General features: G+C 41.5%; 2 protein-coding genes across 6 annotated transcripts in view; one reads left to right on the top strand and one right to left on the bottom strand.

The window, feature by feature from the left end:
- LOC132404263 (solute carrier family 2, facilitated glucose transporter member 11-like) overlaps positions 1-27,907 on the bottom strand; it is an 88,910-nt gene that overhangs the window by 47,273 nt on the left and 13,730 nt on the right. For 3 of the 5 annotated variants that reach the window (XM_059988401.1, XM_059988400.1, XM_059988402.1), the window contains exons 2-4: positions 14,468-14,566; positions 7,131-7,255; positions 2,867-2,996 (exon numbers count right to left, since the gene is read on the bottom strand). In XM_059988401.1, the coding sequence (XP_059844384.1) occupies positions 2,867-2,996; positions 7,131-7,255; positions 14,468-14,505 (293 nt within the window). In that variant the 5' untranslated portion in view covers positions 14,506-14,566. Of the gene's footprint in view, positions 1-2,866; positions 2,997-7,130; positions 7,256-13,507; positions 13,669-14,467; positions 14,567-27,907 lie in introns of all 5 variants that reach the window. The other 2 variants (XM_059988397.1, XM_059988399.1) reach the window with 1 other exon arrangement.
- LOC132404267 (uncharacterized) overlaps positions 1-27,907 on the top strand; it is a 504,471-nt gene that overhangs the window by 45,751 nt on the left and 430,813 nt on the right. The gene's annotated exons all lie outside the window — the stretch shown is intronic.

Raw genomic sequence — 27,907 nt, forward strand, 5'->3', positions numbered from 1 at the left:
TCAAAGACAATATCTCGGAGGTTTAAACTAAGAAGTTTTGACTCCAAGCACAAGTGAGTCTGTAAATGCAGGAAAACGTGAGCAGCACACACAAAATACTGAAGGAACTCAGCAAGTCAGGCAGCATCAATGTTTGCGCCCTGAACAATCAAGAATCTATCAACCTCTGCCTGAAATACACATAAAGACCTGACTGCCACAGCTGCCCGTGGCAGAGAGTCCCAGGTTCTCTGGCTAAAGAAATTCCCCCTCATCTCTAAAAGGACCCCCCTCTACTCAGAAGCTGTATCCTCTGGTGTCCTATGGTGGGAGAGGATACAGGATCCTCTGTATCCTCTCCCACCAAAGGACACATCCTCTCCACACCCACTCTATCAAAGCCTTCAATAGGTTTCAATGAGGTCACCCCTCGCAATTCTGAATTTCAGTGAATACCAGCCTAAAACCAGCTCTTCATATGACAAGCCATTCAGCCCTGGAATCATTTTCGTGAACTTCCTTTGAACCCTCTCCAGTTTCAGCACATCCTTTCTAAGATAAGGGGCCTAAGGCTGTTCACTGTGCTCTGCATTTGGCCTGTATCCCTTTTAAATCTTTCCATCTTACACGTCTAAAATCAACATCGCTGCTTCATTTTTATGATTTCAGATCGTGAACTGAAGTTAAATTGTGCTGCTATTATAAGATCATAAGTCATAGAGATAGAACAGGACAGGCCATTCAGCCCACAATCTTGTGCTGAATCAGTTAAAAGGCAACCAAAAACAGCCAAACTCTAATCCCTCCTACCTACACAATGTCCATATCCTTCCATCTTCCTTGATTTCATGTGCCTATCCAAATATCTCTTAATAGCTTCTAAAGTATTTGCCTCTGCCACCAACCCAGGCTTCCACACTCTCTGAGTAAAACACTTACTCCTCACATCCCCCTTGAACCTTTCCTCTCTCACCTTCAATGCTTGCCCTCTGGTATTGGACAGTCCAACCCTGGGAAACAGATACTCTTTGTCCACTATGCCTCTCATAATCTTGTAAACCTCTATCAGATCTACCCCCCATCTTCCACAGCTCCAGAGAAAACAGCCCAAGTTTATCAAGCCTTTCCTGACAGCACGTGCCCTCTAAACCAGGCAGCATCCTGGTGCACCTCTTCTGCACCCCCTCCAGAGCCTCAACATCCCTCCTATAGTGGGGCGACCAGAACTGTACACAATACTCCAGGTGTGGCCCAACCAGACTTTTGTAAAGTTGCAACATAATCTTTTCACTTCTGTGGAATGATTCTGGACACAACCTCCGTCACTCCTCCTCGTGTTCAGTTCCACCTTTTCTGGGCTTTGTCATCCTAACTACCTACTTACAACATAGAAGGGCATTCAGCCCTTTAGTTCCATGCCTGCACCAAGGAGAGCAATCCCATTCACCTTCCACATTTCCCCACACATACATCTTATTCTTTCCCATGCCCATCACCTTCTCTATGATTGATTTGCCACACAACTAACAATGGAGTAATCAGACGATGCCAATTGACCTCCAATTGGGAAGGTAGGAGAAATCAATGTTCATGCCATCAGTTTGGAGGCTGCCTAGATGGAATATGAAGTGTTGCTCCTCCACCCTGAGAGTGGCCTCATCATGTAGTAGAGGAGGGCATGGACTAACATTTCAGAATGGGAATGGGGATAAGATTTAAAATGGTTGGCCACCGGGAAATCCCACTCTTGGAGGATGGAATGGTGATGCTCAACACAGTGGTCCCCCTATTTACGTCAGGTCTCAGCAATGTAGAGAAGGCCACATCGCATTATTCCCTCTCCCTTCCCTTTTCTATTCCCCATTCTGGCCTCTTACCTCTTCTCCTCAACTGCCCAGTGCCTCTCCCAGGCCCTCCTTCTTCCCTTTCTCCCATGATTCACTCTCCTCTCCTATCAGATTCCTCTTTTTCCAGCCCTCTGCCCTTTCTACCCACTTGGCTTCACCTACCACCTTCTAGCTAGTCTTCCTTCCCCTCCCCCCACTGTCCTATTCTGGCATCTTTCCCTTCCTTTCCAAACCTGAAGAAGGGTCTTAGCCTGAAACCCACTGTTTATTCCTCTCCATAGACGCCGCCTGACCTGCTGAGTTCCTCCAGTATTTTGTGCGTGTTGCTCTGGATTTCCAGCATCTGCAGAATTTCTTGTGTTGTATGTAGAGTTATACTTTGTGTAACAGAGACAGTATATTGGATATGGAGTACTGTAGTAAGATAGTGTTAGCAGATTGTGGTGAAGAGGCAGCACTAACTAGGTGGCATGTGGATAAAACTGAACTGTCAGGTACTCAGATTCAATGGTACGTTACCTGAATGTACCTCCTGTATCTAATAAACTGGCCACTGTTTGTGTCTCCTGCCTCTCCATAGCCCATCCACTTCAAGGTGCAACATGTTGTGTGATCAGACATGCTCTCCTACCCACCACTGCCACCTTGAACCAGCCTGGCCATTCTCCTCTGCCCTCTCTTATTAACAGGGCATTTCCACCACAGTGCCACTTGCTGGATGTTCTTAGTTTTTCACACCATTCTCTGTAACCTCTGTGCATGAAAGCACCAGGACATCATCAGTTTCTGAGGTAACCAAACCACCAACAGCCATTCCATGGTCAAAGTCACTTGGATCATACTCTTCTTCCTCATCTGATGCTTGGCCTGAACAAGAATAGAACCTCTTCACCATGCCTGCATGCCTTTGCGCATTGACTTGCTGCCACATGATTGGCTGGTTAGATATTTGCATTAACATGGTATGGGTGTCCCTAATAAGGTGACCCACTGGCTGGGTAAACTTCCTAATAAAATTAATCAAATGTTCACTGCCTTACCTTTGTCCTATCACCTGGCCAATTAGAATTCCTAATGTTAAGAATATTGAGATTCCCATAATTATGGCTCCTCTCCAAGCCTTGGGAGCGATTTCTCCCAGGTACATAGGCTGCACACACAGGCTGACTCCTGAAAGCAGGTGAAGGAAAAGTAACAGTTAGCATTTGGTCAGTAAGTCCATGCGTGCCTCTCTCAGTACTCAGTGTTATAAACCTGCCAATGGCCAGTGTTTCCTCAGGTACAGTTTGCATCACACAACAGGTATTCACACAGTGAATTGATCCACCAACCTCAATGGGCAGGATTCAGATTATTGGGATCTGAATTCAGTATGAGATTACGCGCATAAGAAAGGCATTTCAGGGGATGGATTTACACAGATCTTGTAATGTCTGATGCACAGGTTCTCTCCTGACAGCAGCCTGGAACTCCAATTAACCCCCTCCCACTTCACTTCCATGAGCTCTGTTGAAGCTGATGAGGTCATGAAGGTCTTATGCAGATAAAGCTGGAGGTGCCTGTTAGGGTGTGTAGTTTATAAAGTGGTGTGCCCTTGCCCAGCTTACACAGAGTCACTGCCTTCTCCTGATGCAAGGCCTCCAGCTTCGAAATACCATCGCAAATACTCCTTCTCCACTGGGTTAGCAATACCCAGGAGACAGTGGGAATGGTGCACTTTTTTTTAAGGATACCCTGAGCACACCTTTGAATCCTTTTTCCTGTTTGCCTGCTAGGGCAGCATGGTGAGCATGAACTATTACTGCACTAGCAACCTGGGTTCAATTCCCACTGCTGTCTGCAAGGAGTTTGCACATTCTCCCCATGGGTTTCCTCGGGTGATCCCACGTTCCAAAGACCATAAGCTAAAGGAGGAGAATTAGGCCATTTGGCGCATTGAGTTTGCTCCGCCATTTCATCCTGGCAGGTCCATTTCCCTCTCAGCCCCAATCTCCTGCTTTCCCCCCGTATCCCTTCATGCCCTGACTAATCAAGAATCTGCCTTAAATATACCCAGTGATTTGGCCTCCACAGCTGCCTGTGGTGACAAATTCCACAGATTCACCACACACTGGCTAAAGAAATTCCTTCTTGTCTCCATTCTAAATGGATACCCGTCTATTCGAAGTCTGTGTCCTCTGGTCTTAGACCCTCCCAACAAGGGAAACATCCCCTCCACATCCACACTGCCGAGGCCTTTCAACATTCAGTAGGTTTCAATGAGATGCACCCCCCATTCTTCGGAATTCCAGTGAATACAGGCTCAGGGCCATCAAACACTCTTCATATGATAAGCCTTTCAATCCGACTATCATTTTCGTGAACCTCTCCAATGTCAGCACATCCTTAAGGGGCTTGGAACTGCTCACAACACTCTAAATGAGGCCTCACCAGTGCCTTATAAAGCCTCAATATTGCATCCTAGCTTTTATATTCAAGTCCTCGTGAAACAAATGTTAACATCACATTTGTCTTCCTCACCACTCTCAACCTGCAAATTAACTTTGCACCTCATATTTTTAAATATTCTCTCCATTTAGACAATTGTCTATGCTTTCATTTGTTCTACCGAAGTGCATGACCATACGTTTCCTGACACTACACCCCACCTGCCAATGTCAGAGTAAGTTTTTGTTACACAGGAAGTGGAGGGTATGTGGATCACCCTGCCAGGGCTGGTGGTAGAGACAAGCATATTAGAGACTCTTAGATAAGCACATGGAGAGGATGTGGGGGTAAGGGTTAGGTTGAATGGTTGGCACAACATCATGGACTAAGTGGTTTGTACTGTGCTGTAGAGCTCTGTATTCCATGTTTTAAGAGTTGGCAAATGATAGATGAGGCAGGTAGAGGAGGGAAGAGTGGAAATAGTGACAAAGACTGGGAGGTGACACATGGAGGCAACAAGGGCTCAAGAAGATGGCGTCTGATATGAGAAGAAGTGGAGCATGAAAGTAAATAAGGGAGGTGGGGAGGGCAGATGGGAACAGTAGTGGGAGGGGGCCCAGTGGATGTGTGATGGGCAGATAGAGTAGGTGGAAGAGGAGAAAGAAACGGGGACTGGGGGAGCGGGGAGTATGAGTGTGTGTGGCTCACTGAGTTATTGAAAGTGGTCAACAATTTCTCGTGTTTCACTTTATTACCGGTGGACTGTGAGGTGCAGCAGAGTATCCTGGTTACAGCTCTCCATCGTGTGGGTGTCTGTCAGGCCCATCGGCTCATATGTTTCAATGCACACACCGACACTGGCTGAACACAAATGCATTCCCCTTGGACTGACACCAGTCTTCACCGAGCTTGGCTCTGTTATAAACCATTTGCTGAGTATCATGCCTTGCATTCTGCTTTAACGATGGACTTTCATCAGTGACCACTTGCAAATCCTAACTAATGGAGCCAAAGAATTTAAACAGATTAAAAAGGCCACTTATAGACCCTACTCCTACTGCTTTCTTCAAAGCCGTTGAGCAGTGGAAATAGTGTTGACTGTGCCCCTCCAGGAATGCACCCTCACTTTGGGGAGCATTCCAGAGCAGACTGGGAAACCACTCTGTGTCTCACCATGGGCTTTTTAGCTTCTTTGAAGATGTTCCGTGCTCCCCTGGAACAATCTCCTCTTCCCAGGCATGGACAATGTGTGGATGTGTGACTGAAGTGCCTTATTGCCAAGTTTGTGATTTAATGGAGATTATCTCTGCTCCTGAGAATTTGTCACTTTTTGTTCAGGATGCTGCTGTGTTTGACCTTTCATTGTTCAGGAATGGTGTTAAATGTAACCCAGTTAGATTGCTGTGGGGTGTTGTCAAAGGAGTTTATCTCAAGAAGAGACCTGTAGTTGAGGAGATCCTCCCAGTGACTATTGACTGCCCCTCTGATGAACTCATTGACCTTGTTGCTGGTCTTAGCTGTTTGGCTTCAACGGGGACGTTACAGTGGAGGTGAACCAGCGCATGTGGTGGCTCTCACTGAATGACACTGAGTAAGGAAGGCCAACTCCAACAGGTCCTTCTCTTACTATGAAGCTTGGAGCTTGAAGTGCAGTTGGCCATCTGTTGAGAGCACACAAATATTCTGGAGGAAATTCAGAATGGGAACTAAAGTCCTTACTGTGGGAATTCCAATAGATTGTAGTGCCACTCTGGCTTTGGATAAGCTAATATGCGGATAAACTCATCTTTGTTTCATTAAATACCATTCAAAAACAAGCACCTCCATTAACCTGAATGTTAGTTCATTAATAAAGCCTTCCGCTCTCATCTGTCATGCTCCTCAGCAGACGTAAAGATTCTTTCTTCTCATTGACTTGTGGCTGACAGGTAAATAAAGTTCAGGAGGAAACACTGAAGCCTTCTGGGAGCCTGGTCTGATGTTCCACCAGATTACAAAGGCAAAGTGAGCAAGGCAGGACTTACAGAACTTCATTCTCCAGACTGGGATATTTGACAGAGGTATATAAAATTAAGAGGGGTACAGATCGGAAAAAAGCATGCAGAGTTTTTCCGCTGAGATTGGGTGAGACTAAGACTATGGTTTAAGGGTGAGAGGTGAAATGTTTAAAAGGAGCACGAGGGGGAATTCCTTCACGTAGAGGATGGTGGAAGTGTCGAATGAGCTTCTGGCAGAAATGGCGGATGCAGGTTCAATTTCAACATTTAAGAGAAACTCAGATAAGTATATGGATGGTGTGGAGGGTTATGGTCCGGGTGTGGGTCGATGGAACTAGACAGAATAATAATTCAGCATGGACAGGGTGGTGTGAAGAGCCTGATTCTGGTCTATAGTGTTCTATGACTCTGTGAAATTCAGGAAGGAACCACAGCCCACCCATCAGGATTTGTTGAGAGAATGCAAAGCTTTCTTTTTTTGAAGCCTCACTACAAATCTAAAGGAGAATAAAGACTGGTCTGCTCAAATGGGCTATGATAGGTCATTACAACTGAATGCAGTAATGAGAGTCTACCCAATTCGTGCCTCATGGCTGGGGTTTCACAATACAGCTCTGAAGAGGCGTCACAGAAATTTGTGCCCAAGTATTCCTTCCAGAACCAAATATTTACAACTCAGGTACCAGCTGCTTTACAACAATTAGCTTCTGCCTTAATTCATTAGGAGCAGTATATAGGTGGAAAATCTTAAATGGCCAGTCAGCAGCAGATAATGTTACACGTTGCGAAGCGATAATGGTGAAACAGATTCACATGATTCAGCTGCCACTTGGGGGCAAGTTCTTCTGAATCTATGGAAGAGTTAACAGTTTTCCCATACCTGAATGTAGTCCCACAAGAAACCTGCCCACTATTAAAAGTTCGAAAATGCCAGCAGGTTTACTTGTTCCCATCAAGGTGGATCCGGCCAGGATAAAGATGTTGATAATCAAGAGCGTCCTTTTGCTGAAGCACAGAAACACAGTGGTTAATGCACACCCCGGGCAGAGGCAAAGGTGGTCAGTGCTGCTTGGTTTGTCACTGGCACCAGCCTACCCACCAAGGACATAGATACAGAAAGGTGCCGGAAAAGGGCCAGTAACTTAATGAAGGATCCCAGACACCCCACTCACGGATTGCTTACCCCACTCCCGCCAGAGCGGAGGCTACATCGCATCTACACCAGGACCACCAGACTCGAAAACTGTTGCTTTCCCCAAGCAGCAAGACTGATCAACACCTCCACCCACTAACTCCACCACTACTTTATTATTTCCTGTCAGTCACCTTATGTACAGCCTAGAGTCACTTTATGGACATACAATCAACCTACACTATATAGGCTCTCTCATTCACTTATAGTCATTGTGTGTTTTCCTTTATTATTATGTTCTTTATCTTTTGTGGGTCTGGAGTAACAATTATTTTGTTCTCCTTACACGTATGTACATGAAATGATATTAAACAGCCTTGAATATGTTAATGAGCTAACAAACCCAACTCGATCCGTTCCACAATGAGCGTTGGGCCATAGAACATCAGACAGAAAGTACTCAGGTTTGAGTCAATCAGCTTCTATGCCTACAGCCCTGATTCTAGTTATGTTCATTGACAGAGTATCTGCTCACAGGGGCCAGGCAAGAAGCAAGCAGCCACACTTGACCTGTTCTGGGTTCCATGAGAAAGTTGACAGAGACCTTCCCTTGGAACTGGCCTTTCCCTGTACTGCAAGATGTGAACCAGAGACGTCATGGCTGTTCCAAACCATGGGATACAGTAGTAGTTGTAAGTTTCCTCCCTCGAGCCCGGCATTGGCTCTATTCTCCACCTCAGTGGTCTTTAACCTTTCTGAATGAAGGCCTCACTTGTTCACACCCCCCACATCAATCTGAGAGTGAGGGCTGCCCTCAGAGCTCTGAGGAATGTGAGTAGACCCAAATCGGGGTAGCTTTTGCACCCGATATACTTTGCTTTTCCTCAGCGGGGGTCCACAGGGATCCGGTCTGGCTCTATCAATGACTTGGATGAGGAATTGGAAAGGTGGGCTTGTGAACTTGCAGATGACGTGAAGGTTGATGGTGCTGTGCATTGTGCAGAAGGTTGCCGCTGTTACAATGGGACATTGACAGAATGTGGATCTAGGCTGGGAAATGGTAGATGGAGTTCAATCCAGAAAAATGTGAAGTGATTCACTTGGGAAGGTCAAACATGAAGACTGAGTACAGGGTTCGTAGCAGGGTGGAAGAACAGAAAGATCTTGGGGTCCACAGCCAGTTGCGGCGGAAGTTGATAGAGTGGTTAAGAAGGTATTTGGTGTGTGGGCCTTCATGAGTCAGGGGACTGAGTTCAAAAGTCACGAGGTCATGTTACAGCTCTATCAGAAGTATGGCTAGACTGAGTATTGTGTTCAGTTCTGAATACCTCATTGTAGGACGGAGGTGGAAGCTTTAGAGAGGGTGCAGTGGGATTGATCAGGATGTTGTCTGGTTTAGAGAGCATGTCTTATGCAGATATGTTGAACGATACAGGGTTTTTCTCATTGGAGCTAAGGAGGATGAGAGGTGACTTGATATATATGTACAAGTAGATAAGAGGCATAGATAGTGTGGACAACCAGGTGTATGAGGTGGCATAATTTTAAAGTGATTGGAGGAAAGTACAGAGGGGCTTTCAGAGTTAAGTTTTTTTTACAGAGACTGGTAAGTGTGTGGACGGTGCTGCCAGAGTGTATAGGAGCAGAGATGTTAGGGACATTTAAGAAGCTTCTAGACAGGCACGTGGGTAATAGAAAAGTGGAGGTCTGTGTAGGAGGAAAGGATTAGATTGATCTTAGAATAGGTTAAGGTGTTAGCACAATGACATGGGTCGAAGGGCTTGTACTGTGTTGCAAAGATCTAGTAGAGTTAGGTTTGCACCTCATGAACTGCGAAAAAAACACATCCTGGCCTGTAAAAACCTCACAACGCATCACTTAGAAGATACTGTAAAAATCTGCAAGAAGATCTTGTCGTTGGATGAGATTAAGGTGGAAATTTTTGGCCTCAACGCTAAGTAGTAGCTTTGCTATAAATCTAATACTGTGCATCAGCCAGGTAAAGAATGGTGGAGGTAGCATCATGTTATGGGGACACTTTTCAGCAGCAGGAACTGAAAATTTGGTCAGGATTGAAGGCAAGATGAATGTAGCTAAATACAGGAAGATCCTAGATGAAAAAGGAACCTGCTGGCCTTTATCAGAAAGCTGAAGCTAGGGAGGAAGTTCATCTTTAAGCAGGGCAACAACCCTAAGAACACTTCCAAAGCAACCACTGAGGGGCTTCAAGTGAAGAAAACTGATGCCCTTGAGTGGCCCAGTCAGAATCCTGATGTTCATCCAATAGAAATTGCCTGGCAAAACCTCAAGTTCCTGCCCACCGTCGCTCCGCAACATGCCTGGCACAGCTTGAGCAATTTTGGGCAAATCTTGTTCCATCATGTTGTACAAAGGTAGTAGAGGCTTATCCAAAATGACCACTGGCTGTAATAGCTGCAGGGGGTAATTCAGCTAAGCACCAAGATGAATATTTTTGAGCTGCTGACATTTCAGTTTCTGAATTTTTAGTCTTTACAATTTTCCCTGTTTTTGGGCTCTACTGCAAAAAAAAAGGAGCATGTTATTCACAAATAAAAATTCTCAGTTAAATTGATCAAAATCCCTAGTTGTAATACTCATTTATATGAACAAAGGTTTGGGGGCTGAATAATTTTTCAAGGTATGAAAAAGAATGAAACTTTTTTAATCACATACTTTTGCTTTTATTTTTTAATTGAAAGGTATAACAAAATGCAGTGCAACAAAGTTTCATAAACTTTTTCTAGCTACAGAGCAACAAAGGCTCTGTGCACGGGAGCGTTTCAGTTACCACGCAACCACACAGCTTAGAGGGAACAGTGCCCCACAGTCATGCAAACTCCACACAGACAGTACCCAAGGACAGGACTGAACCTGGGTCTCTGGAGCTGTGATCTACCTACCCTACTTGCAGTGACACTGTGCAAATTTGCTACTTGCTTACTGAAGCAAAACATCTCACAGCACAACGTTCTGAAGGTTCTTTGACCTGAAATATTAATTCTGTATGCTGCCTGATCTGCACAGTGTTTCCAACATCTTCCGCATTTATTCAGATTTGAATCATCTACAGTTTCTTTCCCCCACACACTACATTGGAAATTATTGAACAGAAATCCAAATGTTGCAGCTCCATAAAACTCAGGTTAGGCCATTCTTGGAATACTGTGTTCACTTCTGATCGGCTCATTATAGGAAGGTTGTGGAAGCTTTAGAGAGAGCGCAGAGGTGATTTACCAGTACACTCCCTAGATTAGGGAGCACGTCTTATGCTGGTGGGTTGAGAAAGCTAGAGTTTTTCTCTTTGCAGAAAGGGGAGGTGAGAGGTCATTTGATAGAGGTGTACATGATAACAAGAAACACAGATTGAGTGGATAGCTACGGAAATTTTCTCAAGTTGGAAATGGCTAATACGAGGGGGCATAATTTTAAGCTGATTGGAGGAAAGTATAAGGGAATAGCAGAGGTAAGTTTTTTTTAAAACGCAGAGATTGGTGAGTTTGTGGAACATGTTGCCAGGGCCGGTGTAGAGGCAGATATATAAGGGCATTAAAAAACACACACACAGATGATAGAAAAATGGAGAGCTATGTGGGAGGGAAGGGTTAAATTGATCTTGGAGTAGGTTAGAAGGCCAGCACAATATCATGGGCAGAAGGGCCTCATGAGGGTCTGAGCCTCATGAAGCAATATCAGGACAGATGACCAAAAGCCTGGTCAAGGGAATATTCTAGAAGGGGAGAGAGGCAGAGTGGCCCTGAAAGGGAGTTCTATGCTTTTCAGCCCAGGAACTGACAGTAAAAGAGGATTGATAAAATTTTAGTGGATTCAACAAGATGAGAACAGAAACTTCCAAAGCTTGTAGAGCTTGTTGTAGGGATAGGGGCATTTCAAAACACAGGTATATGTACTTGGAAGGGAAGCTGTTCAGTGAAGGATAGAGGCTGAAAGTTTTCTCAGTGCAAGTTAATGAGAAGAAGAGTAGAGCTCACGCACAACTGAGCTGCAGAAAATAGGTAATAAAGAGGGCAAACTAACTATTTACATGTGAAAATATGTAAGCTCCTCTGATGAACTGATGCCTGTGAAATTGATTGACAAGTTTACATGGATGAGAGAGACCAGGCACAGCACAACGTGTCAATAAGGATCACAATTTTAACACAAGTAGGTGCATAAAATGGAATAATTCATGCTTAAAGATACATTACACACTTAATTCAGATTCATTTATTTATCACATTTATCTCAAAATTAATCAGTAAACTTCAAGACCTGGGCCTCAGTACCTCTTTGTGTGATTGGATCCTGGATTTCCTTCACTTGTCAGATCCCAGTCAGTTCTGATTGGCAAAAATATCTCCTCCACAATCTCCATTGGCACAGGAGCTCCACAGGGGTGTGTGCACACCCCCCCCCACCCGCTTTATGCCTATGACTGTGTGGCTCCAACACCATATATAAGTTAGCTGATGTTGTGGGTGCGATTAAAGGGGGTGATGAATCAGCATACAGGAGGGAAATTGAAAACTTGGCTGAGCGGTGTAAAAACAACAGCCTCTCAATGTCAATAAGACCGAAGAACTCGCTCCACCAGGTACAAGAACAGTTCCTACCCCTCAACCATCTGATTCCTGAACAATGGGAGATAACTACACTCATTCTATATCTGATGTTCCCACAACCAATGATCACCCTTTAAGGATTCTATCTTGTTATTTCATGATCTCATTATTTATTGTTATTTATTTATATTTGCATTGGCACAGATTGCTGTTTATTGACCCTGTTTACAGTTACCGTTCTACAGATTTGCTAAGTATGCCTGCAGAAAAAGAATCTCAAGGTTGTATGTGCAGTGATGTGTCTGTACTCTTATAATAAGTTTTACTTTGAACTATATCGAAACGTACAGTGAAATGAGTTGTTTGCATTAACAGCTAACACAACCGCTGGGGCAGCCCGCAAGTGTTGCCATACTTTCTCTTTCTCCCTGTTTCCTTCCTGTTTGTGGGCTCTTTAGGTAAACCATCAAATCTCAAATCCATGACACTAAATTCTGCATTCTGCTTCCCTTTTACTTCCTCGGGGCTCTATGTTTGCCAGGAAGGCACACTAACAAAAGCTCCTAACTGTCTCTCTGTACATGTCACTATAATGAACCAATACCAACAGCAATATCAATACATATCTTTTTTCTTTCACTTTTTATTCTGTCCTTCTTCTTAGCAGATCTCTTGGGGTCAAGAAGCAAGTTCCCTCTACTCCAGTTCACTGGGTGCTGAAATAACTGATGAGAATGTCTGGCATCACCGGACTCTGCTTTGAATATGTCCAGCACTTAATATTTGTATGCTATGTCCTCAGTTAATGACTGCCACCTATTGTGGCTTCCTGCCAGTTCCAAATTCTTGAATTTGACTTCAATGCACAGAGGTACTTATCATACAAGAAGTCCATTCAAGAGTCTTTGGGTGGAAGTTGTCCTTGAGCCTAAAGGTACATGTTCTTGGGCTTTTGTATCTTCTCACCAATGGGACAGTGGAGAGTAGAGAATGATCGGGGTTCTCGAGAGGGGAGAATCTTATTGAGCAGAGATAGAGTGGATGTGGTGGAGTCTAGGACCAGAAGGCACCGCATCAGAAAAGAAGTATGTCTCTTTAGAACAGAGACGAGGGACAGTTTCTTTAGCCAGAGGGTGGTGAATCTGTGGAATTCATTGCCACAGGTGGCTGTGGAGGCCAAATCATTGGGCGTATTTAAAGTGGAGGTTATTGATTACACCAGGAATGGTTCATTATTTGCATGCTGTGCTGGCTACACTTTACAACATCAGCTGCAAGATCGGTGTTCAGTTTCCAGCGCTGTATCTAAGGAGTTCATACGTTCTCCCCGTGACCATGTGGGTTTCCTCTGGGTGCTCCAGTTTCCTCCCACACTCTAAAGATGTATGGTTAAAGTTCGTGAGTTGTAAGCATGCTGAGGTGGCACCGAAAGCATGGTTTGATTTAATGTAAATTAAATTTTGCTGTACCTTTTGATGTATATGTGATAAATAAAGCTAATCTTTAAAATCAAATTTTTACGTTAAAAAAGTGCAGACTTACCGACCAAATTTGATGGCCAGGTGCCCTCCCAAACATGCCCCAAGAAGTCCACCAAGAGTAAAAATTGAAATGATGATAGACCACAGAAAATTCAGGAGACTACCATCCAGATTAGTTCCGGTCCGAACAAACCAGGTCTCATTAATGAAAGCCTGCACATCCTGGAGAGTTGATACAAGGCAGACACTGAGAACAAGATCACCACTAGATTCCAAACACTGCAAACCTGTAACGTTACAAGCACACACATCAGGAGCAGGACTTAGTCATTAGAATCCTTGATTTGCTCCATGATTCAGTAAGATCAATGGCTAATATGACTGTGACCTCGTCTCCACAAGAAAGAATGGTTAGCTTTATTTATAACATGTACAACAAAACGTACAGTGAAACAAATCAAATCAAACCAGCAGCTTGCAAGTGTCACCATGCTCCTGGCCCCAACAGAGCACGCCACCACCCTCTAACCCTAATCGTATGTCTCTGGAATGTGGGAAGAAATAGAATACCCAGAGAAAACCCGCACGGTCACAGAGAGAACATGCAAACTCTTCACAGACAGCGACAGGAAACGAACCGTTACACTTCCATGCCATGCCCAGTTATCAAGAACCCATCTTGTCTCTGAGTGTGCAGCATTCTGCCGGTGCTGGTTACGTCCTCGGGTATTTAATGTGGGGCTTAAACTTTTTGACTCGTTACAACAGGTATCCGTCTAAACTGGCCATCAGAACAGAATCTCTCTGTAGGAGGGACAGCTAATCCACCAGCCCAGGACTGGGAGGAAACCAAAGCACTTGGATGATACCCACATGGTCACAGGGAGAACATGCAAACTCTGCAGACAGCACCCCAGATCAAATTTGAATGCAGGTCGGGGGAGCTGCGAGTCCGCACCACTGCGCCACACACAGCGGTTTTAACGTCTCCAGAGGAAAAGGAACGAAAGCCAGCACTCACCCTGGTCGGAGCGTTAATGATGGAAAGATTATATCCATACTGAAAAGTTCCTCCGATGCCTGAAGAAAACACTGCCAAAGCGATGTTAGCGGACGGCAGCTGTAAAACAAATATCAGTAATTGGTGGTCGGTTTGCCAAGATAGAGTGAGAAACATTGTTTTACATTGCCGCATACCCAGCTCACTGCAAAACGCATTTTTTTTATCCATTCATTTATTGAGATGGGCCCTTCTGGCCTTTCACGCCGTGCTACCCTGCAATCCCCCAGTTTTTCACCCTCACCTAATCACGGGCCAACTTACAAGGACCAATTAACCTCCCAACCAGTCTGTCTTTGGGATGCAGGAGGAAAGGGGGCATTCAGAGGAAACCCACATGGGCACAGGAAGAAGGTACAAACTCCTAACTAGATCGAGTAGTAAACAATAACAGAATGCATGATACAGCATCACAGCTACACTCACAGTAAAGAAACGTGCTGAAAAAGCCATGACAAGACAGATTAAGAGATCAAGAGTTTATCTTCCTTTACAAGGTGGCAATGAGCTGAGGTTGGCGTTGAGGTTTCAGCTTGCAGAGGTTCTTTTTTTAGGTGTGTAGGGTTGGTTTGGGGGACAGTAAAGGGAGTTAGGGGTCAGATTAGGGCTTATGGATAGGGATGTGAGGAATTGTGGGACAGGCTGGAGTCTGTCTAAGTTCAAGTCTAAGCATCTACTCGAGTTCAAAGGCCAGCAGCACAGGCTGACCAGAGTTTGAGGCCTAGTTTTTGGCAAGTCTGGCATTCAAAGCATTGAGTGCGGGCCCTCATCCAGGCTCCTCATTCGTCGGTGTCTGCGAGTCCTGGGTTGATGCCAAAGATCAAAAATGGAAAGCCAATCAGAGGCCCAGATTGAAGCCCAAAGGTCCATTGGAATTTCAGAGGACCCCTAGATCTATGAGCCCAGTGTTTGTGAATCCAATGTCTGCTTAAGGTTGTGTGGGAGGTAGAGAGGCACAGGACTTTGTTGCTTGCTATCTTCTATTCTGGTGTGTTCACCGAAAATGGTGAGCATGCGACGCTGGTACTGGAACGTATGTCAGCACTTGCAGGCTACCCGCAGCACACCCTTGGGTGTGTTGTTTGTTAATGCAAATGACATGCTTTATTGTGCGTTTCGATGTCGATGTGATAATAAATTAATCTGAGTCTGAGTCTTTATTGTTCGGCAGTTCCATTGAAGAGTCTTGTAACAGTTGGACAGAAGTAACCCAGAGCCTGGCGGTGACATCTTCTGCCTGATGGGAGAAGGAAGAAGAGAGTATGAGCTGGGTGGCTGGGGAGTTTGATCACACTGGCTGCTTTCCTGAGGCAGCAAGTGTGGAGGTAGGCCACGAAGGGGACAATATCTTTCAATGTACACAGAGGTGATGTCTGGAACAGAATTCAATAATTTTCAAGTTGATTGTCAAACTATCTAATTGCACTTGTCACCATTTCATGTGCACCTGTGTCTTAGATGTGAAGCACCTTTATAGATTGTGACCCAGAGTGCAGATGAACGGTCTCAACACAAAATATTAACTGTCCATTCCCCCTGTGAGGGCAGCCTGACCCATTGAGCTCCCCCACCAATGAGTTTTGTGCAGCCTAATGGTAATGTTTAAATTAAATCCTGCATAGATTAAAACTCTGATTAATATTCTTGCTGAAATCCTGAGATAGAATTGGAAGACATTAAAATAATTTGACTCCTGTTCCTTGTGTGCAGTCTTTCATTGATTCTATTGTGTGTCTTTGTATTTACTGTGATGCCCACAGGAGAATAAATTCCATGGTAGTATATGGTGACATATACCGAGGGTACTTTGATAATGCATTTATTTTGAACTTTGAAATTTCACTGTCCATGCCCTCAGCTTTGCACTGCGCCTCCACCCCCACTATCCACACTGCACTCCAAACCCAGGCTCTACTTGCTCAGTCTGTCTTGAATGAAGAACAGTAAGGATATTCTTTGGAGAGAGTGAAAAGGCCACAAATTGTCTCTTGGTGGAAGAGCTCAGAAAGGCTGAAATGGAGATCATGGGGGTTGTGCCAAAGAAAGAGTTTCCAGAAGAATTCTCAGTTTGCAAAGGGGAGAAGCATGAAAAGGAATGGTCATATTTCCATGCTCAATCCAGCACTTGAAGGTGGTGGCCAGCTTAGTAGGGCAGCCAGGCCTGAAGTGTCTAAACATCCTGTAATATTGGCAGAGGACATTCTCTGAGGCATGTACATCAAGAAGGGGGAACAGGGGAGAGATTGATCGGGTCCTTGCGAAACGTCCACCATGAAGGTACAGAATGTCGGTGAAGAGCATTCCACACAGTCCTTTGCAAAGTAGATGCGATTATCAATGGTCAGCAAGTGACTCTGGCATCCTCTGATCCCAATGATTTGGAAGCAATAACCGTTGCTTCTGAAGATCTCACCACGCTTGCCAGCAGGAGAGTTCCGAAAGGAAAACATCTACGCTCGTTGTAGATGAAAGTGGGTCTGATACATGACGAACTTGTTTTGTGTATCGTCGGTCAAGGAGTACTCAGCACAGTCACAGGAACGTCAGACACGGGGAAATCAGTTTCCTCCCAGTAGACATTAACAACACAGAGCCTCAAAACTCTTGGGCCATGGGAAGAGTCATTCAAGTCTTTCCAGATAGAAGAGGATGTGTGTGGCAGGTGCACATCAAGACCAAGACCAGCTCTCTGGACAGGTCAATAACCAAGATCTGTCTTCTACAGGAGGCTGCGGTTTGAGAAGCTGCAGCTCTAGACTTGACAGAGCGTGGTGGTGAGGATCACTCTGCACTGGGCTGGGGGCTGGTAACCTCTGGTCTGGATGACTGTTACATGACTTGATGGAAGCAGAAAGAAGAAAGAGAACCTTTGCCTAAATGTTAAGACGTTTTGTCTTTAAAGATTTTGTGTCCTGTTTTTTGTAGTATGTCGTTGTAATTATTATAGAGTAATAATTAGAGGCTTGAATGCAGGGCCATGTATGTATCTTCTGTGTGTATTGTATTTTGCCCTGTATTCTCATTATGGGTTTCAGTAACCTGTCACATGGTTGAGGTGTAGAAGTAAATGAGTATAGTTACATATTGATGCTTTGTCTTGGTTAGTTAGTTTAGTTGAGAGGGAGTGAGCCAGGGATGATAGTTTTTGTTGACTGCATAGTCACTCTAATTTGAGTGGAATTACTCTTATTTTTACTATATTGCTAATTTAGTTTTGTTAGTTTTTTAATTGCTATAAGAGCATTCATCTTGCTGGCTTCATAATAAAGGATTGAACATGCTTTACTCAGCTTGGAAGCATGTCACACAGAGTCAATTCCTGTACTCTGTCTCTTGGTGCGTGTCACATGGTGTCAATTCCCGTACTCTGCCTCTCGATGGCTTTGGTTTGTTTTCAATTCAACGCAGCAATGCCAGCATTTATCCATCTCACTTTACAACTTCTGAAATTCCCAGCGCATAACGCAGCTCCAAAAAAACATTTTTGAATCCCAGTCACCAGTGCTTCGTAGGAAATTAGCAGTGATAATAACCATGTAATTTTGCTTTATACAGTTAGATGAGCTGGGTAGACTTACTCTTTGAATGAATGATACTGAGATTGCTCACTAGAGAGGCTAACACCGACCTTCTCGAGATAAAGCAGGTTCAAATGCTGTAACCAGTTTAAAATCAATGTTACTGTAACAATCCTACTTCACTGAGGGTACAGACAGAATCACTGTCCCACTCTTCACTATGTTCCCCTCAAAAACCTCTTCCACTTTCTCAATTAACACTCATTACAGAGAAAAGCAAAGCTTGGCTCTGGCAGCAATAATATTAAAAACATTTTTTACAAGTCCAGCCACTAATGAATATAAATAGATCTGGTCTTGGCTTAATATAACTTTATTAAACAGAGGCTCATGATGTTAATCACATTTTATGATGTAAAAAACTTGAATTATTTGCATTATTGTAAATACTTTAAAGAGACACCTCATGACGGGCTCATGATAAATAAGGGAGTTTAATGTGCTCCAGAACTTAAAAACAATTGTGGCATCTGCACATATTCAGCTCTTTCAGTTCGATCCACCAGGGATTTTTAAAGACAATCACTGACTTAGAGGGAAGGCCATCTGACATACAGAGAGCTCATTCCAAGTCTTGAGGCTACACATCAGGAATGTCACAAGACACACATAAACCTCACAGATTTAAATAGATGGCATATACTTGAACTTATGGTGTAGCACTATGTTGTGCAACTTCAAGAAGTGAACTGGACAAATCTATACTCTATGACTACAGAATTCTTTAATAGAATTATGGTCAGTGGCACGAAAATGGTCTCACAGTGGCACATTAACCACTTGCCCAGACTCAGTTATAGAGCACTACAGTTGAGAAACAGGCCACTCTGCCCATCTAGTCCATGCTGACATAGTCTTCTGTCTAGTCCCATCTGCACCCAGACCATATCCCTTCAGGGGGCATCACGTGATGACGTAGGATCGAGATGTCGAAATCCAGCTCTCCGGTAAAAAACTAATAAATTAATGTTTAAGTGAAGAAAAGTTAGTAAATATTTTCTAAAAACTACGTCTAAACTACTCAGGATTTTCGCTAGATATGCCTCCTAAACAGACACGGAAGAAAACTATTACTTTGAAGACAGTACAAGCTGGGCCGGCCACCATGAAGAAGTCTCAGACTCAAGTGCATCTCACCTCTGGCGATACAGAACAGGAATCGGTGGCAACATCAACAGTCTCCAAGAAGAAACAACAGGAACTGCGCGTGCGTGCAGGAAAGGGCATGTGCAAATACGAGCAATTTGAACTACAAATCCCAGCTACGACTGGAAGTGGAAGTGAAAATGAACCTGAGGTGGATTCGGATTCTCTGGAACATACAGATGAAGATGAGGAGATAAAAGAAGAACAACAGGAAGAGGTTGGAGGTGGAAGATCTTCTGGAGACATAAGAGAAGCTTTGGTGCAAATAATGAATGAATTAAAATAAGTAAAAACATTAAGAATAATAAAAGAAGATATTAAAAATATGAAGACTGTTTGATAAAATAGTGAAAAAACAGGAGAAAATGGACAAGAAAGTTAAAAAGCTGGAAGAAATAATGGGAGACACTACTGATAGAGTGAATAAAATGGAAGATAATATTCTTGCCTGGACAACAGAAAGAAAACGACTGTTGGAAAAAATAGACGTGCTTGAAAATTTTAGTAGACAAAATAATATTAAAATTGTTGGTCTTAAAGAAGGGATAGAGGGAGAGGATCCAATAATTTTTTTTCAAAAATGGATCCCAGAAAATTTGGAAATGGAAGAGGGAACCCAGTTGATTGAAATCGAAAGGGCTCACAGAGCCTTAAGACCAAAACCTCAAACTGATCAAACCGACGACCAATCTTGATAAAATGCTTAAGATATCAAGATAAAGAAAAGATCCTGAAGGCAGCTGCCCAATGTGCCAGAAAGAGAAATGAGTCATTGATGATAGAAGGGAAAAAAGTTCTTTTCTATCCTGATACAAGTTATGACCTTTTGAAGAGAAAGAAGGAATTTAATCCAGCGAAAAAAGTTTTATGGGAAAAGGGTTATAAATTTATATTGCGCCACCTAGCAACACTGATAATTTTTTTGGATGACAGAAAAAGAAGATTTTTTACTGATCATCGGGATGCAGAGGAGTTTGCACACGAACTCCCAAATATTCACTAGACACAGTAAAGATTTAAAAGTGAAACAGATTAAAGATGAAGAAGGGGATAGTGAAGTGAATTGATGGACATTAAGGACAGAAGAATATTTAAATACACTTTTAATTATATGATACAGGGGGAGAAAGGTAAAAATTTGAGAAATATTAATTGAGAGTAGTGATATTATTTTTTCTTCTCTTGTGTATACTTTTTTCATGCTACAGGGGAGCTGGGGGAACTTAAATCGATCGCTACGGGATTCACGTGTGTAATCATGGCGTTTGCCATGACCCACACAACGGAAGGGGGTAATGTTGTGTTTTTTTTCCCATTCACAACATTAGCAGGGTTTTTTTTTGTTTTTTTTATTTTATAATCTATTTTTCTTTATAATCTGTTTTTCTTTTATCTTTCTTTCTTTGCCTGGATGATCGGAGGGAAGACACAAAGCAACATGGATAATTTTAAAATAATTCCCCAAGGTACTACGAGAGTTGAAACATTATGTATTATTATAGCTTGGAGTAACCCCGTTAAAAATAATGACTAATTTAATGAATTTTTAAGGTTTTAATGTTAATGGGTTTAATGGACCAGTGAAAAGAAAAAGAATTTTAACATACATTAAGAAAATGAAAATAGATATAGCTTTTATACAAGAAACACATTTAACAGAGATAGAACATCAGAAATTAAAGAGAGTTTGGGCCGGAAATGTTATAGCAGCTTCATTTAATTCAAATGCGAGGGGGGTCGCAATTTTGGTTAACAAAACTTTACCAATTAAAATACAAAATGTATTAATTGATTCTGCAGGAAGATATGTAATTATACATTGTCAAATCTCTTCAGAACTATGGACTCTTATGAATATTTATGCACCAAATGAAAATGATGTATAATTTATACAAGAGGCTTTTTTGAATTTGGCTGATGCACACAATAAAATATTAATAGGTAGAGACTTTAACTTTTGTCTGGACCCAGTTTTAGATAGGTCAACAAAGGTTGTTACAAAACCAAAAGTAGCAAAATTAACTTTATCATTGATGAAAGATTTAAATTTGATTGATATATGGAGAAAAATTAACCCAAGAGAAAGAGATTGTTCATTTTATTCAAGTAGACATAAAACTTATTCAAGGATAGATTTTTTCCTACTAGCAGCGAATATTCAAGACAGAGTGAAAAATGTGGAATATAAAGCAAGAATATTGTCAGATCATTCCCCCTTGATAATGACAATGATACTGATGGATAAGGAGGAATTGATTTACAGATGGAGATTTAATTCAATATTATTAAAACATTAAGATTTTTGTGATTTTATGAAAAAACAGATTCAGTATTTTTTAGATACAAACTCACATTCAGTTGATGATGAATTTATATTATGGGAAGTGACAAAGGCATATTTGAGAGGCCAGATAATAAGTTATACTTCTAAAATTAAGAAGGAATATATGGTAGAAATAGATCAATTGGAAAAAGAGATTACAAAATTAGAAAAAGAATCTCAAAGATTTATGACAGAAGAAAAACAAAGACAACTTGTTAACAAGAAGTTACAATATAATACACTTCAGACATACCGAACAGAAAAAGCAATTATGAGAACTAACCAGAGATATTACGAACTAGGTGAAAGATCACACAAGGTTCTTGCTTGGCAGTTAAAAACAGACCAGGCTTCCAAAACGATAAATGCAATTAGAACAAGAGTAAATAAAATTACTTATAAACCTTTAGAAATCAATGGAACTTTAATTTTTTTTATTCTGAACTGTATCAATCAGAATCACAAAATGATATTGTTGAGATAGAAAGGTTTTTATCATAAATAACTCTCCCAAAATTGAACTTGGAAGAACAGAAGGGATTAGATGTGCCTTTTACATTAAAAGAGGTCAAAGAAGCTCTACGATCACTTCAGAGTAATAAATCTCCAGGAGAAGATGGTTTTCCACCTGAATTTTACAAAAAGTTTAAAGATTTATTAATTCCTCCTTTTATGGAGCTAATACACCAAGCGGAAAGAACGCATAAACTTCCAGAATCTTTTTCGACAGCCATTTTAACAGTATTGCCAAAAAAAGACAGAGATCTTTTAAAGGCAACATAATACAGACCTATTTCATTGTTGAACATGGACTATAAAATAATAGCAAAGATTTTATCTAATAGATTATCTAAGTACTTACCAAAATTAATACACATGGACCAAACAGGATTTATTAAAAATAGACAATCGGCAGATAATGTAACTCGGTTACTTAGCATAATTTATTTGGCACAAAAGAGAGAAGAAATGAGTGTGGCAGTTGCTTTGGATGCAGAAATAGAAATAGAAACTTTATTAAAGGAAAAATTAAAAAACTTATTTCTGGTATGTATAATTTGATTCAAAAACAGACAATTAAACAAGGAATTCATAAGTCAAGACAGAAATGGGAAACTGATTTGAATATTAAAATTGATGAAACAAGTTGGTCAAGATTATGTCTTGATAGTATGACAAATACAATAAATGTTCGACTAAGATTAGTACAATATAACTTTTTACATCAATTATATATTACACCACAAAAAATAAATACATTAAACTCAAATTTATCTGATCAATGTTTTTGATGTAATCAAGAAATTGGTACTTTTTTACACTCTACTTGGTCTTGTTTTAAAATTCAACCTTTTGGGACAAATTTAAGAGTTTTACTGGAACAAATTATTGGAATACAACTTCCACAAAATCCAACGTTTTTTTCACCAGGCAATATTAAAGGGATAAAATCGAAATCCAAATTGAATAAATATCAGAAATAATTCATAAAAATTGCATTGGCAGTAGCCAAAAAGGCTATTGCAGTTACTTGGAAATCAGATTCATATTTAAGTATAGATCGTTGGAAGAATGAAATTTTTAGCTGCATTCCACTTGAAAAAATTACTTATAATTTAAGAGATAAATATGAAATATTTCTGAAAAATTGGTGCCCTTATTTACAAAAGATAGGATTAAATATATAGGTGCTCTGAAGATAAAATTATTGGTTATCTGGGGAATGAAATAAATATACATATTAAAGCTATTATGAACTCCATGGAGCATGTGGGGATCTTCTGATATCCAGGCATTCATTCATTCACTCACTCACTCACTTACTTACTTACTTACTTACTTTCTTTCTTTCTTATGTTAGGGGGAGGGGTTAAGGGTTGATCATTTTTATTTATTTATTTATTTATTCTTTCTGTAACCTATTTGAAAATTCAATTTTAAAAAATTATTTTAAAAAAGACCATATCCCTCCAAACTCCCCCATTCATGTACCTATTCAAACTTCTCTTAAATGTTACAAATGAATCCGTATCCACCACTCCTGCTGGCAGCTCGTTCCACATTTATGCTAGCCTCTGAGTAAGGGAAATCACTCTCAGATTCCCCTTATAAACTTCACCTTTCACCCTAAACCCATGACATCTATTTCTAGTGTCACCTAACCTGAGGGGAAAAGCCTGCAAGCATTTACCCTAGCTATACCCCTCATAATTTACCTCTATAAGATCTTTCCTCATTCTCCCGCACTCTAGGGAATAACAACCTAACCAATTCAACCTTATAACTCATCCTCAGGTCCTTTACAACATTCTTGTCGATGTTCTCAGCACTCTTTCAAGCTTATTGTGATCATTCCTGCAGGTCGATGACAAAAACTGTACATAATACTCCAAACACTGTCTCACCAAGGTTTTGTACAACTTCACAAACATCCCAACTTCTGTACTTAACGTCCTGATTTATGAAGGTCAAAATATACTAAGAACTCTCCTTACAACCCTATCTACAGGAGATGTCTAAGAGAAGATTGAAGTAGCTCTCGATGAACTTAGAACATGGACCGGCACATAGGATTGTGACATTATAGGCAGAACGGAAATGTGGTTGAGGAATGTGAAGGTGGCTGGTGCATTGATGCTTCTGGAATGGCAGGGGTGACAGGGAGGGAGGCAAGAGAGGAGGGGAAAATTGCACTAGTCACTAATGAGAGCATCGTGGCAGTACTTGGAGATAATATTCTGGGGGGGGGAAATGTCTAGCAAAGTCATATGAGTAGAACTTAGGTTTAAGTAAAGTGTGATGATTTTGATAGTATTACACCATAGGCCCCCAAGCAGTCAGCAGGAATTAGAGGAGCGAGTAACTATGTAGGGAAATCACAGTTAGATGCAACAGTGATAAGGCTGTGATAGGTGATGGGTTCCCTGATATCGACTGGGTTCTGAGGGATTAGGTGGGGAAGATTTTGTTGAACATTTCTTGAAGCAACAAGTAGGTGGTCCAACGAGAAAGGAAGCCTTCTCACATTCAGGAAGTGAGGCTGGTTTAGTCACTGAGGTAACAGTGTGGGACCACTCCAGAACCAGTGACCATAATTCTATTAAGAAACACACTGCTACCGTAAGGTGAGGACTTGTCCAGTTATAGAGTCATGGAGTCATAGAGTAACAGAACATGGGACTGACCACTCGGCCCAACTCGTCCATACTAACATGCTGCCCACCAAGCTGGTCCCACTCATCTGTGATTGGCCCATATCCCTCTAAACCCACCAATCCATGTACTTACCCAAATGTCTTTTGAAAGTTGTTTTTGTACCTGAATCAGCAACTTTCTCTCAAAGCTCATTCCAAATACGCACCACCCTCTGTGCAAAGTTGCCCCTTAGATCACTTTTAAATCTTTTGCATCTCACTTTAAACCCATGCCCCCTAATTTTGAGTTGCCCTTTCCTGGAAAAAAAAGACTCTATGCATTCATCCTACCTACACCCTTCATGATTGTATATACCTCTATGAGGTGATCCTTCAATCTGCTATCGACCAAGGGATAAAGTCTGAGTCTACAGAAGCTCTCCCTGTAACTCTGGCTTTGAGTCCTGGCTGTATCCTCATAAATCTTCCCTGTGCTCTTTCCAATTTAATGATGTCTTTCTTATATGGGGCAACCACAGCTGTACACAATACTCCAATTACAGTCTCAAAAATGTCTTGAACAACTCCAAAATGACATCCCAGCTCCCATATTCAGTGTCCTGAATAACGAATGCCAGCAGGTCAAATGCCTTCGACACCTATCTACCTATGATGCCGCTTGCTTTCTCAATCTTTTTTATTATGTTTCAAGTAGATAAATGTAACAATGATAATGGGATTACATTAATAATGGTTAACATATACAGAAACAGACTCCGATTAACATATGTAATTTAAGCCTCCCAATCTCTTAGTAACTAAACATGAAAAAGATTCAAAAAAAATTTTTTACAGAGAAAAAAAAGTCGCCCTAAACTAAAAAAAATAAAAACAAAACAAAAGCTGGACTGCCATGTTTCATCGGTTAAAATCATTATTTGCTATTAACTCTGCTCCTCTGTACATGAACAAAAAGTAATTGAGAAGGATTCGGAAAAGGTCAGCTTATATCATATGAAAATGTTGAATAAATGGCCTCCAAGTTTCTTCAAGTTTAACCGAAAGGTCGATAGTGCCACTCCTAATTTTCTCTAAATTTAAACATGTTATAGTTTGGGAAAACTATTGAAATGTAGTCAGGGGATTAGAATCTTTCCATTTAAATAAAATGGATCTTCCGGCTATTAATGTAACAAATGCAATCAAATGGCAAGCTGATGAGGATAAATGACTGGAGTCCATCACTGGTAATCCAAAAATTGCAGTAATAGGATGAGGTTATAAATCAACACGCAGAACTACTGAAATAATATCAAAAATGTCTTTCCAATACTTTTCCAAAAGAGGACAAGACCAGAACATATGTGTCAAGGAAGCTACCTCAGACTTACATCTGTCACAGACAGGATTTATATGGCAATAAAAACGAGCTAACTTATCCTTGGACATATGGGCCCTATGAAACACCTTAAATTGGATCAAAGCATGTCTAGCACACATTGAAGAAGTGTTAACTAGTTGGAGAATTTTCTCCCATTTCTCTATAGATAAAAATACCTGGTCTTCTTTCCCATTCATTCTTAATTTTATCAGATGTACCTAGACGTAGTTTCATAATCAGACCATAAATAATTGCTATTAAACTCTTCTGATTGGGGTTTAAACCTAAAAAAATTTCTGTAATTTCAGTTTGATGTAATTTCGGAAAAGTAGGTAAAATAACACACAAAAAGTTTCTAACCTGTAAATATCTGAAAAAAAATGTGACCTAGGCAAATTATATTTATTAGACAACTGTTCAAAAGACATGAGACAGTTATCCATGAATAAGTCAGGAAAACATGTTAGTCCCTTCGTTCTCCATAAAAGAAAAGCTTGATCTATTCTGGATAGTTGGGAGAAAAAATCAGATGTAGTAGGACTTGATAGTATAAATTTATTCAATCCAAAAAATTGACGAAACTGAAACCATATTCGTATTGTATGTTTAGTTATTGGATTAGTCATTTGTTTATTCAGTTTAGTAAGTGCAAAGGGAAGCGAGGCCTCTGAAATAGGAGACAATGAGAACCCCTGTACCGACTCGCGCTCGAGGTTCACCCATCATGGACAATGAATTTCATCCAGATCTTGTGTCCAGAACGTAAAATATTGAATAGTAATCGCCCAATAACAGAATCTTAAGTTTGGTATTTCCAAACCGCCCTCTTTTTTTGATTTCTGTAAGTATTTCTTACTTAACCTAGGATTTTTATTCTGCCATTACGATGCCGCTTTCAGCAGCCAGTATACGTGTATCCCTGGGTCCCTCTGCTCCACAGCATTGCCCAGTCCTACTCCCGTTTGATTTCCCAAATGCAACACCTGACACTTATCCAAATTAAAAGTCCTTTGCCACTCCTTGGCCCACTTACCGAGGAGATCAATATTAAAACTTTCACTTTCTACGGTCCCATCTATTCTGGCACTGTCGAGAAATTTACTACTTACAGAAGTTCCAAATCATAGCGTTGTACGACAAGTTCAAATGATTGAACTGGACACATTGGTTATTGAAATCAGTAGATTATGAAACCTATCTAACATCTACTTAAGATCTAAGTCTGTGAGGAGAGTTATCTGTGTCTTATGATATTTCTGAAGAATAGCCTCAGGATTTGGAATGAACTCTTTATATGTCAGGTGGTCTTCCCTATGAGTCTATGATTGTCCAACCATCATTCATGAATCAGATAGGCACGTTGTAAATACTCATTTCCCACATGCAGAGGCCACAGTGGCTTTGAAGTTTCAGAGCTGATAAAACTCCCTGAGATGTCATGAGGCTATCATGAGGTGTCTCTCAGACATATTTACAATAGTACAAATAACTTAAGCCTTTATTTCAATATAAGGTGTGATTAACATCATCTGCCTCTTCAATAAATTTACATTAAGTGAGGATCTGATAGTTTTTTTCACGGACAGCTAGATTTGCAAAAAATGTTTAATTTTGTGGTGAGCATTGGGTCTTCGGCCACTAGGAATGCTGGAATGGTCTTCTGACCACGCCTACCCAGAGTGCTACACTGCCCCCACCTGAGGGGGTCAGCCATCCCCGGCTGCCCCAGAGTCCATGAAAAAGTCCAGAAGTCCCACTGCCACCTGTTTGTGTGAGGCAAGAGGCAGGGGGCCCGGAGTGTCACTTCCTTCCTCCAGCCTCGCTGGGTCAGTGGTGGCC

This window comes from Hypanus sabinus, chromosome 13, assembly GCF_030144855.1.
Source record: "Hypanus sabinus isolate sHypSab1 chromosome 13, sHypSab1.hap1, whole genome shotgun sequence".
Taxonomy (NCBI): Eukaryota; Metazoa; Chordata; class Chondrichthyes; order Myliobatiformes; family Dasyatidae; genus Hypanus; species Hypanus sabinus.